Source organism: Macaca thibetana, chromosome 1 (assembly GCF_024542745.1).
Source record: "Macaca thibetana thibetana isolate TM-01 chromosome 1, ASM2454274v1, whole genome shotgun sequence".
Taxonomy (NCBI): domain Eukaryota; kingdom Metazoa; phylum Chordata; class Mammalia; order Primates; family Cercopithecidae; genus Macaca; species Macaca thibetana.
Window position 1 is genome coordinate 24,352,339 of NC_065578.1, and position 16,041 is coordinate 24,368,379.

At 48.0% G+C, this 16,041-nt stretch overlaps 3 protein-coding genes across 5 annotated transcripts in view; 2 read left to right on the top strand and 1 right to left on the bottom strand.

The window, feature by feature from the left end:
* Nucleotides 1–2,008, top strand: part of MACO1 (macoilin 1) — a 72,549-nt gene extending 70,541 nt beyond the window's left edge. The window contains exon 11 of the mRNA XM_050791178.1: nt 1,532–2,008. Coding sequence (XP_050647135.1) covers nt 1,532–1,734 — 203 coding nt within the window. The 3' untranslated portion in view covers nt 1,735–2,008. The remainder of the gene's footprint in view (nt 1–1,531) is intronic.
* The window catches only part of LDLRAP1 (low density lipoprotein receptor adaptor protein 1), a 552,589-nt gene that overhangs the window by 484,671 nt on the left and 51,877 nt on the right, over nt 1–16,041 (top strand). The window lies entirely within an intron of this gene.
* SYF2 (SYF2 pre-mRNA splicing factor) overlaps nt 1–16,041 on the bottom strand; it is a 466,254-nt gene that overhangs the window by 210,792 nt on the left and 239,421 nt on the right. The gene's annotated exons all lie outside the window — the stretch shown is intronic.

Here is a 16,041-nt window from a genome sequence, read left to right on the forward strand (position 1 = left end):
GAACTCATGGTCCAGCAGAGAGATGATGGACACAGATCATCACCAAATGAATAGTTGCCAGAGATTGAAGAATGCTGTAGGTAGGAGTGTACACTTGAAACAGACTGCATGGAATTGAATCCTGGCTCTGTTGCTAGCTGTATACCTTGAGCAAGTCACTCAACTTCTCTATGCCTCGGTTTCCTCATCTATAAAATGGATAATAATAATTCCCCCATCATGGGGTTGTAAGAAAGAAATGAGTTAGTATATATAAGCATTTAGCATGCCTGGCATATATGAAGCTCTATGTGTTAACTTTGTCATTGTAAGTGACAGAAAGGGAGTTTAGGGTGTGTTAAGAATCTAGGAGTTAGGCTGGGCGCGGTAGCTCACGCCTGTAATCCCAGCACTTTGGGAGGCCGAGGTAGGCAGATCACCTGAGGTTGGGAGTTTGAGACCAGCCTGACCAACATGGAGAAATCCCGTCTCTACTAAAAATACAAAATTAGCCGGGCGTGGTGGTGCATACCTGTAATCCCAGCTACTCGGGAGGCTGAGGCAGGAGAATCGCTTGAACCTGGGAGGCAGAGGTTGCAGTGAGCCGAGATCTCGCCACTGCACTTTAGCCTGGGCAACAAAAGCAAAACTCCATCTCAAAAAAAAAAAAAAAAAAAAAAAAAAAGAATCTAGGAGTTGTAGGAAGCTAATTTAGATAGCAGGCTCAGGGACAGTTTTGTTGAGGAAGTAGAAACAGAATCCTCAAGTGTTAGCTAGCTTCGCAAAGAAAGCAGGAGACACACAGGACAGGAAGTGGCCTGAGGTAGGCAGGAGCTGACTGGATCAAGAAACTGAAGCATAGTGAGGGCAAGTGTGCTGGAAGGCTAAATGGGGTGATGTTGCTAAGGCAAGGGCAAGCAATGCGGGTCCCACCAGTGCTCCCCCAGTGCAGCAGCCACAGAGCTTCCTCTGTTTCCTGTCAGAGAGGCTGGTGGCAGAAGCGTATCACTGTGACTGAGTCTGAGGCCTTGGTTATTCTGTATTCCTTGGTCTGACACTCAGAGATAGTCTATCCTCTCAAAAAAATTCCAGCTCAAGAGACGGAGCCGGAGTTCACAATTACTGGCCCTCTTACGCTGTCATAGGTAACTGCCATGTTCAAAACATGGTTCCTGGAAACTGACTTCTTTACATCAATCACACTTATATGAACAGAATCCCTTCTTAGCTTTAAGCCAAGAATCAGTAAACTGTGACCCATGGGCCAAATCTGGCTTGCCACCTGTGCCTGTACTGCGTGCCCATGAAGAATGGTTTTTACATTTTTCCATGGCTGGGAAGAAAAGATGACAAAGATATTACACTATATATGGCCCATGACACCTAAAATATGTACTGTGTGTCCCATTATAGGACAAGTTTGCCTGCCCCTGTAAATCACTGAACCTGGAGCTGTTCACACTGAGCTGAAACTACTCAGGGGTTGGCCCCTGGGGGTATTGTGTTGGGTGAGGCCTCCCTTTTCACTAATGGTGGGTCTTTGATCTTACAGGACAAATCCTTCAGAAAGATCAGGAAATCAAGGACCTAAAACAGAAGATAGCCGAAGTCATGGCCGTCATGCCCAGCATAACATACAGTGCCGCCACCAGCCCCCTGAGCCCTGTTTCCCCCCACTACTCTTCCAAATTTGTGGAGACCAGCCCCTCTGGACTTGACCCCAATGCCTCTGTTTACCAGCCCCTGAAGAAATGAAGGCCAGCTGTGTGCTGTGCCCAAACATTCGGTTACCGGAAGTCATTGCAAAGGAGCGTCTCTGGCAGTCAAGATAAAAAAAAAAAAAAACCAGTTTCTCTTGTATTTTGTGGGACTGTATCTGTTGTCATTTTTAAAAAGGGGGGGAAGATAACATCCAAATCTGATTAGAACTGCCCATCAGTTTTTCTTGTAAATTTTTAGAAGACCTCACAGAACTTTACAGTTTATTTTTCTCGGCCAACACATTAAAACCATTCTTGGATTTCAAGTAGCCAACTTTGCCTTTTATGTATTCTTGCATAGTTTCCTCTTGAAGGAAAAAAAAGCAGAGTTTTTGCTTTTCAACCCTTTACATTTGTTTAGTTTTATTCTTAAATAAGCAAGCAAAACCTGCACATTGGATTCACATGAGATAATAATGAAAACTTTTAGTTTAAGGGTGAAGGGTTAAGTAACCTAACAGAGCTTTGATGTTATAGCTGCATTAAAGAAGGTGATTGTCAATATTACAGAAAACAAAAATGGATTGCCCCTCCAAGGACCAGACAGATTCAAGGAGCATCATTTAAGCTGAGAAGAGACCTAAGTGATGAAACTAGCTGTAAGAATATAACAGGGCTTGTGTTTGAAATATTTATATTCCCATCAGTGTGTTTAGTCCTAGAAAATTGCTAGCAGCAGTCTTCTTCACAGTGCCTTGGGAAAAGACATTTCAAGAGGAAACTTGATAATTTTAAACTCTTTTCCCCCTTTACCGTCATCTATCCTCTATCTGTATCAAGCTCACTGCGGATCCTGCTGTAAAACTGGTGGGTAGCTGGGCTGTCCGTTACCACCACGGCCACATCTCCTGTTTCTTTGAATAGAAAGCACCACAGTGTTTTGCACTTGCCTCCAGTAAAGCGCCCTGGGAAGGGAGCCGGGCAGTGTTTGTGGATGAGAGACTGTAACGATGGCTAATAAAAGCTGCGGGTCTAGGCTTTTTTTTTTTTTTTTTTTTTTTTCATTTCATTTCATTTAACTGTGCATTCTCCACTTTTCATCATCTTGTGTTTGATGATTTAAAAGAAGCTTGACTGTTCCTCAGCTCTTGTGCCAAGGAGGGGTTTTGTTTTTGTTTTTTTTTTTTAAGACTCTTAAAACTCTGCACAAAGATTTCAGTTTCAAATGTGTATTATACATGGGTAGAAAAGTGTTTGCACAGGCAACTTTTGGAAGTGTTTAAGAATCAGGGTGGGGGTGGGGGGAGGGACCGGGGCGGGGGGCAATGCAAAATTGTATTTGGAAACTAGGAAAAATTAAGAAACCAAATAAATTGGTTTTGCGTCCTTGCCATGGATTCTGGAAGGACGTAGTTCTTCTAAAATTTCCTGTTAATTGGCATGTACGTCTCATTTAAAGCAAATTAAGTAGGACAAGCAAGTCAGTAAAATAGAAGTATTAAAAACAATCATCCTTTAAATCACAGATCTTATTTTGAGATTAAAAAAATACTTCTAGCTTTAGCCAGGTGTGCATGTTGCTGCCATTTTGCATTTTTGAATCATCTTGTGTAACTGTCACCATGAAAGTGTTACTCAGAATTGTCATAGATTTTCTCATCTTTGTGCAAAAACATGGAAAATTGTCACTGACTTTGTGTTGAGGTTTCCCCCATTTTGCTGCCTTTTGGGACACTTCGTTAAATACTGGTCTTGGCTGCATTCTTTTTTTTTTTTTTTTTTTTTTTTTTTCCTGTGGGGTTCAAAAGAATAAACATTTTCTTACAGATAAAACTAGTTTTCTGCCTTTTTAACTTTCAGGAGAGCACAGCAAGGTAGATTGCTCTGAGTGGGGCTTAGTGGGTTGCTATCTTCTCCTCTCGGCCTGCGTCAGGTGGGGGCCCCCCACACACAGCCGATCCCTGGGTGGGGGGCAGACACAGGATTTGGGGGTGACCCATCAGGATCTCAAGTTGGTTTGGTTTCTGTGCTTAAGACTGTCCATTCTCATTTGTTCTCTCCCTTCTCTGGCATCTGATTAGAACCAAGGCTGACTTGTTTTCTGGTATAGCCCTCGTTTCCTAAGAAAGCAAATTAGGGGTGGAGTTGGGGGGTAGTTGGTGAGAAAATCTTGAGAGCAAATTTCCTTCACCAATGCCTTGCCCTCTATTTTCTAGAGTCTTATTTGGCCACTTAGTGACCAATACTCTATTGGGTTTCCTATCTGCTATAGATCCTGAACTAACTTCCACTTTTATCATCCTCCCTTGTTTTTAGAGGCTTTGTCTGTTTTCATCTTCTGAGAAGCCAACTGCCTCTCTTGGCCATTGTTACAATTGATCTTGGCTCCAGTTTTGGAAAATTTTGCTCTTGGCACCTCACCCTCTGTCCTTATTGCTAGATAGCCTTTCTGAGTCTTGGCCATCAAGGCTGTTGCAGACACTCCACACTTAATATCATGAGCAGAATTCCCCAGGGGGAACACGTTGGCTTGCCTTGGCTTTTGCCTTTGCCTTCCCTGAAGGAATGTGTCTGCCTACAGAACTCTCATTGGCACGTTCTTTTCTACCAACAAAATCTCCAGTAGTTGTCTTTATTTTAGGCCCATCATAAAGCAGCAATTAGCTATGAAAATCAAAAGGCTGTAATCGTGATGACAGACTAGGAGAGAGAGAGAGAAAACTCAGATCTTCAAGTTTCATTGCTAATTTTTCTTTTTTTTTTTTTGAGATGGAGTCTCACACCATCATAGAGCAGCTCCACATCTCAGTACATAATTTATTACATGCTGTAAAGCAGTGTTTGCCATTCTAGATGGTTAAATATTTAGAGGAAGAATGGGCTGAGTGTGTTTTGACTGGCCGCATAACCTCTCTCTATTGACATCTCCCAACTTTACATAAGGAAACAGCTGTCTACGTTCATTCTCCCTGTGGCAATCTCCAAGAGATCCTGTGGAATGAGAATGAACAACTCCTCATGACTCCCAGCCTGCAGGAAGGGCATAATCCTTTTTCCTGCCATCCCTCTCCCCTGCCTGTGTTAATCCGGTCTATGAAGAGCCACCTGGGAGGGCTGAACATTTCTAACAGCTGCCCTCACTGCTGCTTTTGAAATTCACGCCACAGCAGAGGGAACTAAAGAGGTAAACCAGAAGCCTACCCCAAAGCCACTGGCCAGAGTAGCTAGGCCTGTTTAGATTAAAGGGCCTCTGAGCCCCATAAATGCCTGGTTATATATGACTCTCAAAGATGCTTAGTGCTGAGCTGGCCTCTTCCCAGGCCTCACAGGACCTGCCCAAAGGCATCCCCCTCGTCCTTCATGCAGAGCCCTAGGGCCCAGCCAAGCCCTCCAGACAGGGATGGAAGTCATCTCCCAGCTTTGCCTCCACAGGCTCTGTGACTGCCCTTAACCTCTCTAGGATGCCGTTTCCTCACCTGACAGAGTTGCTATGGAGATTGGGTGACATGATGCAAAAGGGTACCCTGAAAACCATCCAGGGTGCTCCCAGGTGGAAGCGCAGACCTGCCGCAAGGAATCATGAGGAGGCCAGGACCTGGCGAAGAATTCCTGCTTGTGGGGCTCCTCCATCCTTAACAGCCTGACTCCTAAACTCGTGACACTCAAAAACGTGGTCTGCAACTGCAGCCCAGCAGCACTGGTGGCCTGTGTGAGCTTGCGTCTGGCTCTTGCCCAGACCCATCTGAATCTGCATTTTACAAGATGTCAATGATAATTCAGTTGCATATTGTTTTAGAAGCCCCATCCTGAGCTGACTTTCCTAACACAAAGACTCTAAACATTGTCACCCCCTCTCTTCTGGTCCAAAAAAAAGCTGATTCGCAAGCTTTGAAAATTTAGAATTAAAAATTTGGGCCAGGCTCGGTGGCTCACGCCTGTAATCCCAGCACTTTGGGAGGCCAAGGTGGGCAGATCACAAGGTCAGGAGTTCGAGACCAGCCTGGCCAATATGGTGACACCCTGTCTCCACTAAAAATATAAAAATTAGCTGGGCATGGTGGTGGGTGCCTGTAATCCCAGCTACTCAGGAGGCTAAGGCAGGAGAATCGCTTGAAATCAGAAGGCGGAGAGGTTGCAGTGAGCCAAGATCGCGCCACTGCACTCCAGCCTGGGCAACAAGAGCAAGACTCTGTCTCAAAAAAAAGAAAGAATTTAATGATGAGGGGCCATGCAGGAGATGAACTCTAAGCCTTACCCCTTTTTACTTATTTTATTATGTTTCCCCACCATTAGAATGTAAGCTCTATGAGGGCAAAGATTTTTACCTACTGCTATAACCCAGGACCTAGAACAATGACTGCCACATAGTAGTTATTCAATAAATACTTATTGAGTGATTAAGGTTTTAGATTAGACATGTAATCTGAAATACCATATCTTGATTGAATCAAAGCATCTCTGTAATAGTATTATTAGAATGATGAGCATAAACAGAATTGTTTCTAGAAGGAGAGGGATACATTTGAAGTAACATATTTACTATGACATCTCCCATCTGCCTGTCTCAAACCTTGCTTTTTTGTCAGATTTTCTCTACAAACTCCTGCTTGATTTAGCCAGGTGCAACAAGATTTCCTTACCAGCTAGATGTGCTGCAAACAATCACTTCTCTTGGAAGCCTCGCAGCAGGGACCTGCTGGGGGCCTGTCCATGCTTCACCCCTCTGGAGCCTTAGACTGACTTTCCCAAGAGCCAGTACTGCTGCATTGTGAGTCAGTGTGGGGGTTTTTCATGTCGACAGCCACTGAATTATAAAGCATTTCCTGCTGGAAGGCATCTGGGTGATTGAATGTCTCAGAGAATTCCTTTCCATCCGACCAAGGGTGCCACACTTCTTTTCTCTCCTCCCTCCTTGGGCATATTTTAGGTGTTTCTGTTTGTTCTATCTCAACGTTTGCTTTTAGTTCCTGTCTTTTCCTGAGGTTCAAGTCTTATTCCCCTCAGGATGGGCTCTCTAGGGTTCTGAAACCACTCTGCTGTGATACCTTGAATTTTCTCCTAAGAATCCCAGACTTAGCTTCACACACGTGGCAGGGCCTTTTAAACCCCATTCGAAGGAGCCTGGACCGGTTGCTCTGAGAGAGGTCCATTCTGCCAGCTTCCGAGCTCTGCAGCACCAGCATGTCCTGCATCCTGTTCTTTGCCATTCCCTTCCCTGTCCTCTGCATGGAGGACAGGGTTTTGCTTCTGGAGCCCTAGGCCATGTTGGCACATTTCTCCAGTACCAGGCCCATACTTCCTCAGAACAATCATTCTCAAACTTGTTCACCAGAACAGCCTGAAGTCACCTGCGGAAACAGATTACTGGGTCCAACACCAGATTTTCTCATTCACGAGGTCTGGGGGAGGGCCTGAAAAACTGCATTTCTAACGCGTTCCCAAGTGAGGCTGGTCCCACCTTGGGAACCCCTGGGTTGAGCTTGAGGGCTGAGAGCCCTGCCCGAAGCCACGCCCCAGCTGCCACCAGAGGGCACATGCAGCCTGAGCCAGAGGTCTTGCGTCACCTCCAGCTGCCAGCTCCCCACCCGCCACCCAGCAGAGGTTCTTTCCGAAAGATTTCTTTCTAGTTGTAATTTTTGTTATTATGTATTAGGAAGAAGAAACATGGATCTAAACAATAAGGCGGGTTCTCAAAGTCTGTCTCTGACAAATATTAAAGGTCAGATGGATCAGCCTTTTGAAGGTGTTGAATGTCCTGACCTTTAAGAAATGGAACCGGCTGGGGTCGGTGGTTCACACCTGTAATCCCAGCACTCTGGGAGGCCGAGGTGGACGAATCGCTTGAGCTCAGGAGTTCAAGACCAGTCTGGGCAACATGGGGAAACCCATCTCTACTAAAAATACAAAAATTAGCTGGGTGTGGTAGTGTGCTTACAGTCTCAGCCATTTGGTAGACTGATGTGGGAGGATCATTTGAACCTGGGAGGTCGAGGCTGCAATAAACTGAGATCACACCACTGCATTCCAGTCTGGGTGACAAAGTGAGGCTCTGTCTCAAAAAAAAAAAAAAAAAAGAAGAAAAGAAAAGAAATGGAACAAATGGTTCCCACTGGAGGCTTCCAGGGCTTCCATCACACTGAAGTGGGGACTTCCTTTCAGAATATCATAGAATCTTTGTGTATTCAGAACCCAAAAGGCAATTAAGATGATAGGTGATTTTCATTTTCTTTTTTTGAGACTGAGTCTGGCTCTGTCGCCCAGGCTGGAGTGCAGTGGCCGGATCTCAGCTCACTGCAAGCTCCGCCTCCCGGGTTTACGCCATTCTCCTGCCTCAGCCTCCGGAGTAGCTGGGACCACAGGTGCCCGCCACCTCGCCCGGCTAGTTTTTTGTATTTTTTAGTAGAGACAGGGTTTCACCATGTTAGCCAGGATGGTCTCGATCTCCTGACCTTGTGATCCGCCCGTCTCGGCCTCCCAAAGTGCTGGGATTACAGGCTTGAGCCACCGCGCCCGGCTTCATTTTCTTCTTTACACTTCATATTCTAAATTATCTAAAATTAATATTACTTTTATAACAAAAAATGATTTTTAAAACACATTTTAAATGTAACTAAAAGCCAAAACAACAACTCAAAAATAATAAAAACAAACCCAAAGAGGAACTTGGAGTGAGCAGCTTGGGGTGAGAAGAAAGCCCCCAGCTGGCACTTGTCCCTCAGTTGGTCCTGCTGAGGTATCTGCCTAGGGGTAGGGGTCTAGTGGGATCACAGTTGGCCAAGTGCTCAAGAAAGTGATTTAGGACCAAGGAATAGATGGTCACCTGTGAGGACGCAGCCTGTCATCTGTGTAAGTCATGTGTTGCTGCAGCTTGTGGCTAACTGTTTGGCTTCAGGCAGCCCAACGCAAGTACAACACTTCAGCCACATTCAGTGCTGATGTTTGCACTGCCCAGGGACTCCCAGAGGCCAAGGGAGTGGGAGCAAAGCCAGAAATAGGAAAATGTAGGCATTTTACAGCCTTAGGTTCCTATTTAGTAGCTTCCAGACATATTTTGTTTGATCTGCAGATAATACATTTGAGCCAACATTTAAAAATTGGGAGATTTCACGTTATCCAGATTCTTTTTGTTTTCAGTTGAAAAATCTCAAGCTCTGGCATCTCAGGACTGGCATCCCTCTCCAGGCACTGTAGAGTTCAAGAGAAGTAGGGCAGTGGGTCTCAACCCTGGCTCTCATTAGCGTCATCTGGGGAGCTCTTAAAAATGCCCATGGCCAGGGCCCACCCTGAGAGCGCCTGATTTAACTGGGCTGGGGAGGAACCCAGGCTTTGTTTGTTTGTTTGAATTCCCCAGAGGTTTCTAATGTGCAGTCAGGATTGAGAAACTGGGAACCAGAGGGTAGTAAGAGGAAGCCTCCATCCTGCTGGGGCCTGGGACCTCAGAGGATGCATGCGGGTGTCTGGGGGCCGGAGCTGGGGCTAGGACTTCAAATGTTTTTAGCTGGCCAAGTGGAGATATGAGCACTTGGTCTCTGCTGTCTTCCCACCTCCCCTGTGGAGACCCTCGTGTCTCTTCTTCCTTCTGGCCCCTGGGCTTCCTTCCAGGCTCTTGTCCTAGATTCCCCTTGTCATCCACATTTATCACACTGTCTGCAAATATAAATTGTTAGCCCTCTCGTTTCCAAAAAGGAATTCTGTTAGCATCACCCCAATTTGTGGTTATTATGTGTTTTCTTATGAGGTTTTTTTTTTTAATGATTATTATTGCAAGGCATAGAAGCTGACTGCGGCCAGAATAAGCCCAAAGAGGAACTGAATGAAAAGGGATGGGGCATGCACATATGGGGCTGTCGAGAGGGCTGAAGAAGCCATATGGGAAAGACAGGAGCCAGCCAGCATGGGCAGTTTGGAGGCAGGAGCTGCTCAGCAGCGCCCAGGGCTGAGTGAGTCCATGTCCAAGCTTCTCGAGTCAAAGTCTTGGGGGGATGGTGGCAGATGTGTGCTACTGCTCCCAATTATCCACTCCATCCCTACAGCGAGGTTGATCCATCCCACTCTACTCAGCGTCCGAGTTGGCCATATAACTTGCATTGGTCAATGGAATGTGAGTGGGCATCACGTGTGCCAGGCGTGGGCAGCCTGAAATGCACCTGAGTGCTTTAGATCAGCCTCTTGCTTCTCTCTGCGGGAGAGGGGCCACAGCTGGATGAGAGGTGAGCCACGTCAAAGCCAGCCCTCAGACATGGGAGCAAAACATATGTGTTACTCGTCTTAAGTCACTGAGATTCAGGGGCTGTTTGTCACCAGAGCAAAAACTGATACAGACAAAGAGTCCAAGCTTAAGTCATATGCCCTCCCCTTGGCTGAACCTTGGGCTGGAGAACACTAGCTGAGGGAAGGAGATTCAGGGCCCTTTTGTGGTCTGAATGTTTGTGTACCCTTAAAATCCTTATGTTGAAATCCTCACCCCAAGGTGATGGCATTAGGAGGTAGGCCTTTTGGAGGGTGATTAGGTCATGAGGGTGGCTCTGTGGAAGAGGCCCAGGAGAGCCACCTTGCCCCTTCCACCATGTGAGCCATGAGGAGGCACCCTCACCACACCCAGATCTACCAGTGCCTTGATCTTGGGCTTCCCAGCCTCCAGAACTGTGAGAAATACAGTTTTTAGTTGTTTAAAAGCCACCCAGTTTATGGTATCTGTTATAGCAGCCTGGACAGACCAAGACAGGCCCCCTTGGCTTCACGGCAGGAGACAGAGCTGTGGCCCCTCCAAGGCTGCACACAAAAACAGGTAGCTTTTTAAAACATTTAACTTTTTCTGAAACAGAGTCTCGCTCTGTCACCCAGGCTGGAGTGCAGTGGCACAATCTCGGCTCACTGCAACATCCGCCTTCTGGTTTCAAGCGATTCTCATGCCTCAGCCTCCCAAGTAGCTGGAACTACAAGCACCCACCACCACGCCCAGCTAATTTTTGTATTTTTAGTAGAGATGGAGTTCACCATGTTGGCCAGGCTGGTCTTGAACTCCCGACCTCAGGTGACCCACCCGCCTCGGCCTCCGGAAGTGCTGGGATTACAGGTGTGAGCCACCACACCTGGCCAGAAACTAGTAGCTTTTACAAAAAAGAAATCAAAGTACCACTGGGCTGGAGGGGCCAAGAACTCCACAAATGTTCACCACACCAAAAGTTCCAGTGGCCAAAGCTCAAAGCAAAGAGGTTTAGCCTTTCTGCCACGAAGGCCCTTTTTTTTCTCTCTCTTCCAGAAGCTCAGTTTCTTAAGGATTTTGCCAACAAACAAAACGAACTATATGCATTAATTCATTACTAATATTGTATTAGTCCAGGGTATAATTGTTCATAGAACTTCTGATTGACTGACATGGCCAGTGGAGCTGCAGAGTCAATCTTTCAAGTCACCTGTGCAGCCTTATCATGGCTTTTTGAAATACCAAAAATAGCCCTAGGAGTATACACTAACGCCTTCCCAGGCCTCTATACGTCTGGGCCCCCAGGTGGGAAGTGACAACTTAGTATGTTCCCTCTCCTGAGAGTGCATCATTCTAGCAGCCCACTGGAAGCCAAAAATGTCCTCAAGAGCCAAAGGAATTGGCCCAGCAGGGGCGCTTCAGGCCTAGTGGCAAGCCTTGCCGCAAATCCTGTGGTTAAGGCTGCGCTGCTCTGCGGACTGACTGGCCCTGACTTCCAGTAAACTGAGTTCCTTGTGAGAGCAGAGGGCATGTGATGTGAACCCCCGGGATGCTTTGTCAGGTGGACAGAGCTTGGGCCAAATGCCTGCGTTTCCTCATCCGTCAAGTGGAGATGATGATATCCCAAAGGTCACAGGCTTACTGTAAGAACTCCATGAATTGGGACCTGCCCGGCACTGGGCTGGTTAGTACTTCACCTACCACTTCATTCATCCTCCCTGGGTCTTTTAGGAGGAAGAGACAAGGAGTGCGCTGGGGAGCTTCTTACAAGGATGAAGTGAGCAAATGCATACACATCTCTATGTGCATAAAATGATGTTTTGTGCATGTGTCTGTCTGCATTCACCCCTCTGCCAGCTGACTCCACCCCACATCCCAGGTGGCAGGGCTTACATCGTTTCTTTCCTGATGACTCCACATTCATAATCTCCAGCTTTGATCTCTCACCTCCTGACGTTTCCACTCACAGCTCATGGGCGTCTCAGGTGCAGTATGGTTTTTTGTTTGTTTGTTTGTTTGTTTGTTTTTTGAGATGGAGTCTTGCTCTGTCACCCAGGCTGGAGTTCAGTGGCGCGATCTTGGCTCACTGCAAGCTCCGTCCCCCTGGTTCACGCCATTTTCCTGCCTCAGCCTCCCAAGTAGCTGGGACTACAGGCGCCCGCCACCACGCCCGGCTAATTTTTTGCATTTTTTAGTAGAGACGGGGTTTCACTGTGTTAGCCAGGATGGTCTCGATCTGCTGACCTTGTGATCTGCCTGCCTCGGCCTCCCAAAGTGCTGGGATTACAGTCATGAGCCACCACGCCCGGCCAGGTGCAGTATGTTTAAACCCATTCCTTATTTTCCCTCATCCTCCTCGTCTCATTTCATGTCAGCTCCATCCTTCCAGTTGCTCAGACTGTCCCTGGGTTCTCTTTGACTCTTCTCTTTCTCTCACAGCCCACATCTGACCTGTCAGCATACGGTCAGCTCCACCTACAAAATGTTTCCAGAACTTGCCCGATTCTCACCTCCTGCATGGCTTCTATCCTGGTCTTGCGCACCATCCTCTTGCCTGGACTTCCACAGGAGCCTGCTCACTGTCCCGCTTCAGCCCTGGCCCCACACAGCTTCAACAAAGCAGCTAGAGGAAGCTGTTGGAATACAAGTCAGGTGGTGTCACTCCTGCGCTCAAAGGCCTCCAGTGGTTCCACATCCAAAGGACAGAGTCCTGAGAATGTCCCAGCAGCCTGAACACAGTTCATTCTCCACCTGCCTCTCCAACCTCCTTCCTCCCACTCTCCCTCATGCCTCTTGCTCATTCCGTCAGGCACAGTCCTGCCCCAGGGACTTTGCACTTGCTGCCTCCCCACTTTGGATAAACATTTTATTTTAGAATGATTGTAGATTTACAGAGAATTCGAGAAGATAGTACAGAGTTCCTATAAACCCCACACCCGGTTTCTCTTATTCCTAACATCTTACATTAAAGGTACATTTGGTACAACTCATGAACCAATATTGATATATGGTTAGGAACTAGAGTCCATACTTCATTCGGATTTCCTTAGTTTGTACCTAATAGCCTTCTGCTCCAGGATCCCATCCAGGATGCCACATTCCATTTAGTTGTCATGTTTCCTTAGGTTCCCTTTAGCTGTGACAGTTCCGTTCCCTCTTTTTAGAATGCCTCACTCATTCATTCACCCCTTATGATCTGCACTCAAATGTTACCATCTCAGCTAATCAGACAGTCTATCCCTCTTCTCTGCTTTAGTCTTCTCAGTATTTGGCACTATCGTATTTTTATTCTATTTAATTTATATTTTTTGTTATCACCATCTGTCGTATTTTAAATTTTACTTTCTTTTTTTCTTTTCCTCAGGCTGGAATGCAGTGGCACGATCTTGGCCCACTGCAACCTCCGCCTCCCAGGTTCAAGCAATTCTCCTGCCTAGCCTTCTGAGTAGCTGGGATTACAGGTGCGTGCCACCACGCCTGGCTAATTTTTTTTCTTTCTTTCTTTCTTTTTTAGTAGAGATGGGGTTTCGCCATGCTGGCCAGGCTGATCTGGAACTCCTGACTTCAGGTGATCCGCCTGCCTCGGCCTCCCAAAGTGCTGGGATTACAGGCGTAAGCCACCACTCGCTGCCTATTTTTACTTTCTTACTTTGTGGTTTGTCTGTCTCCCCTGACAGAAAAGTCAGCTTCATGAGGGCAGGGGTTTTTATCTCTTTTCACTGCTGTATCCCTGGCACTTGGAATCATGCCTGGCACATAGTAGGTGCTCAATAAATGTTTGCTGAATGAGGGAAGGAGCACTAGGATCTCTGACTGGCAGCCTCTGGATCCTTTTTCCGTCCATAGTCTGCACTCCTGCCTCTCCTCCTCCTCAGAGCCTGCCCAGTCCTGAAGCCACCAATAAGAGAAAAGCTTTCAAAGCTCCTCCCTCGTGCCAGACCCCACGTGCCCTTCTCATTACTCTCACAGCAATCCTTGGGGGTTGGGAGAGTTGCTGTGACCTCACAGGTGAGGAAACTGAGGCTTAGAGAGGCAAGGAACCTTACCCAGGGTCACACAGGCAGGAAGTGGAGAAGCTGGGATTTAAACTCAGGCTGGTCTGCTCCAGGGCCTGGGTGTTTTAATCACAAGATTGTCCTACAAGTCCCCAAGACTGGGTGAGGGTGTCTAGGAAGTCAGGTCCCCCTGGATGTCACCCCCTGCCAGTGTGCTATAGTATCCTGTGGGCAGGAAACACTGAGGCTCTGAGGTGGGGGCTGAAGGGGCTATGAGAAAGGTCACTCTGGGGAGTCCCTAATGCTACCCTTGAATAGCCCCTTCCCCCCACTGCACCCCAGTTTTTGCTCCTGATATTGGCCACGCAGTTGCCCCATTCCGTTAGAGTGCTGTCTGCACAGCTGCTGACACCTGCCTTCCCCAGCTGTCCAGGAAGGCATTTGAACCTGAGTGACCACTTGCAGCTGCCATGACCAACACCCACCACCCACTCTGGGAGGCCTCACCCTCCAAGGCTTGTACCAGGGCCTTATGTGGCTGACACTCAGCCTGGCTGTAAATAAGGGGTCTCTGTCCAGTTCTGTCCTCATGGCCTGGAAGCTCTCTGGAGGAGACCCTGAATCTCAATCTTTCCCTCCCACCTCCACCGTCTCTTCTGTACCCCAAAGCTGAGATGGTATCACCAAGGGTTAGGGTTAGGGTTAGGATCTTTTGGTTGCAAGCAACAGAAAACCAAATCAAATGGGATTAAACAAAGGAAGTTAATTGGCTCTTATCACTGAAAACTCCAGAGGGTACAGTGGACTTCAGGAAGAGTGGACAAAGGGGCTCAGGTGTCACTATCAGACCTATTTTCTCCCCAGTCTTGCTTCAGCTATGTCTCCTTTGAGTGTTGGCTTCATTGTCACTCTCCGCCTGGTGGTAAGAAGGTACTGGCAGCCTCTAGTTCTACAGCTAGGTTCCCTCCAATGGTAAAAAAGCAAAAGTCCTAAGAGCCACTCAGACTGACTCTGCCTGGTTCTGGCCACCCCTGAACCAGTCACTGTGGAACATGACACAGACTGGCTTATGGCTGGAACTGGACTTGGGCACCCCATACCCAAGAAAAACCTGGGATATGGTTACCGCAATGGTAAGCAGGGGCTGGACACGAAAAACAAGAGATGCTGCTGACACCTGGGGGAGGCCCGTCCCCACCCACTCAGAGACACGGCCCCTGCCACCGTTCCAGGGAAGTGCGCAGCAGGGTCAGCCTTTGGCTGCCGTCAGTCGGCCAGTCTCCCACATCGCTGGGACTCCTCTTGCCATGTTGCAGCTGGCAGAGGCCTAGCGAGAGGGGCTCTGTGCACGGATTGGCAGTGGGAGAGAGATGTAGGCCAATCAGAACATCACGCAGGTTGGAGAGGGGGCTACCGTGCGCGAGGTGCCTTCTCGTGCTCTGTCTCGGTGGGACCCTCACCTTAGCACCGTGCAGGTGAGGAGGCTGGGCCTGGGCCTGGGCCAAGCTCTCACAGCTACAGGGTGCTGGGTGAAAGGGGGCCTCCTGCACCGGGAGCTCTTGGCTTGTCTCCCCCCAGCAGCTCCCTTGAGGAAGGTGGGGAAGGTCGCAGCTTTGTGCAAAGGGAGCAAGTACACAATGTGGCCACCTCCGTATCCACCCCCTCTTTTCCATCCCGTCACTTCCCATTTCGCCAACCTGCCTGCGGCTGCAATCAACGCTCCCGGCGTGTGGGGGCGGAGCCAACCCACGAGGCCATGCTTCAGGCCCCTGATTGGTTCAGGGGTGGCTGCTTGACTTAATGAGGGCCAATGGGATGCAAGGAGACATTCCCCGGCCTTCTGCCAGGGCGGTCTCCCTCTTCCTCCAACAAACATACCTGGACCACGTGGCGCGAGGATATTAAGTTTAAGATGGTGGCAGCAGTTTTTGAGACCTTGCAGACAGAGCTGCTGAAAGCTGCTGGGGGCGCCGCCTCTCAGGTTGTACACGAGGTGCTGAGGTTTTTTATGTATGTATTTATATTTATTTATTGAGACGGAGACTTCCTCTGTCGCCCAGGCTGGAGTGCAATGGCTCCATCTCGTCTCACTGCAACCTCCACCACCAGGGTTCAAGCGATTCTCCTGCCGCAGCCTCCCGAGTAGCTGGGATTACAGGCG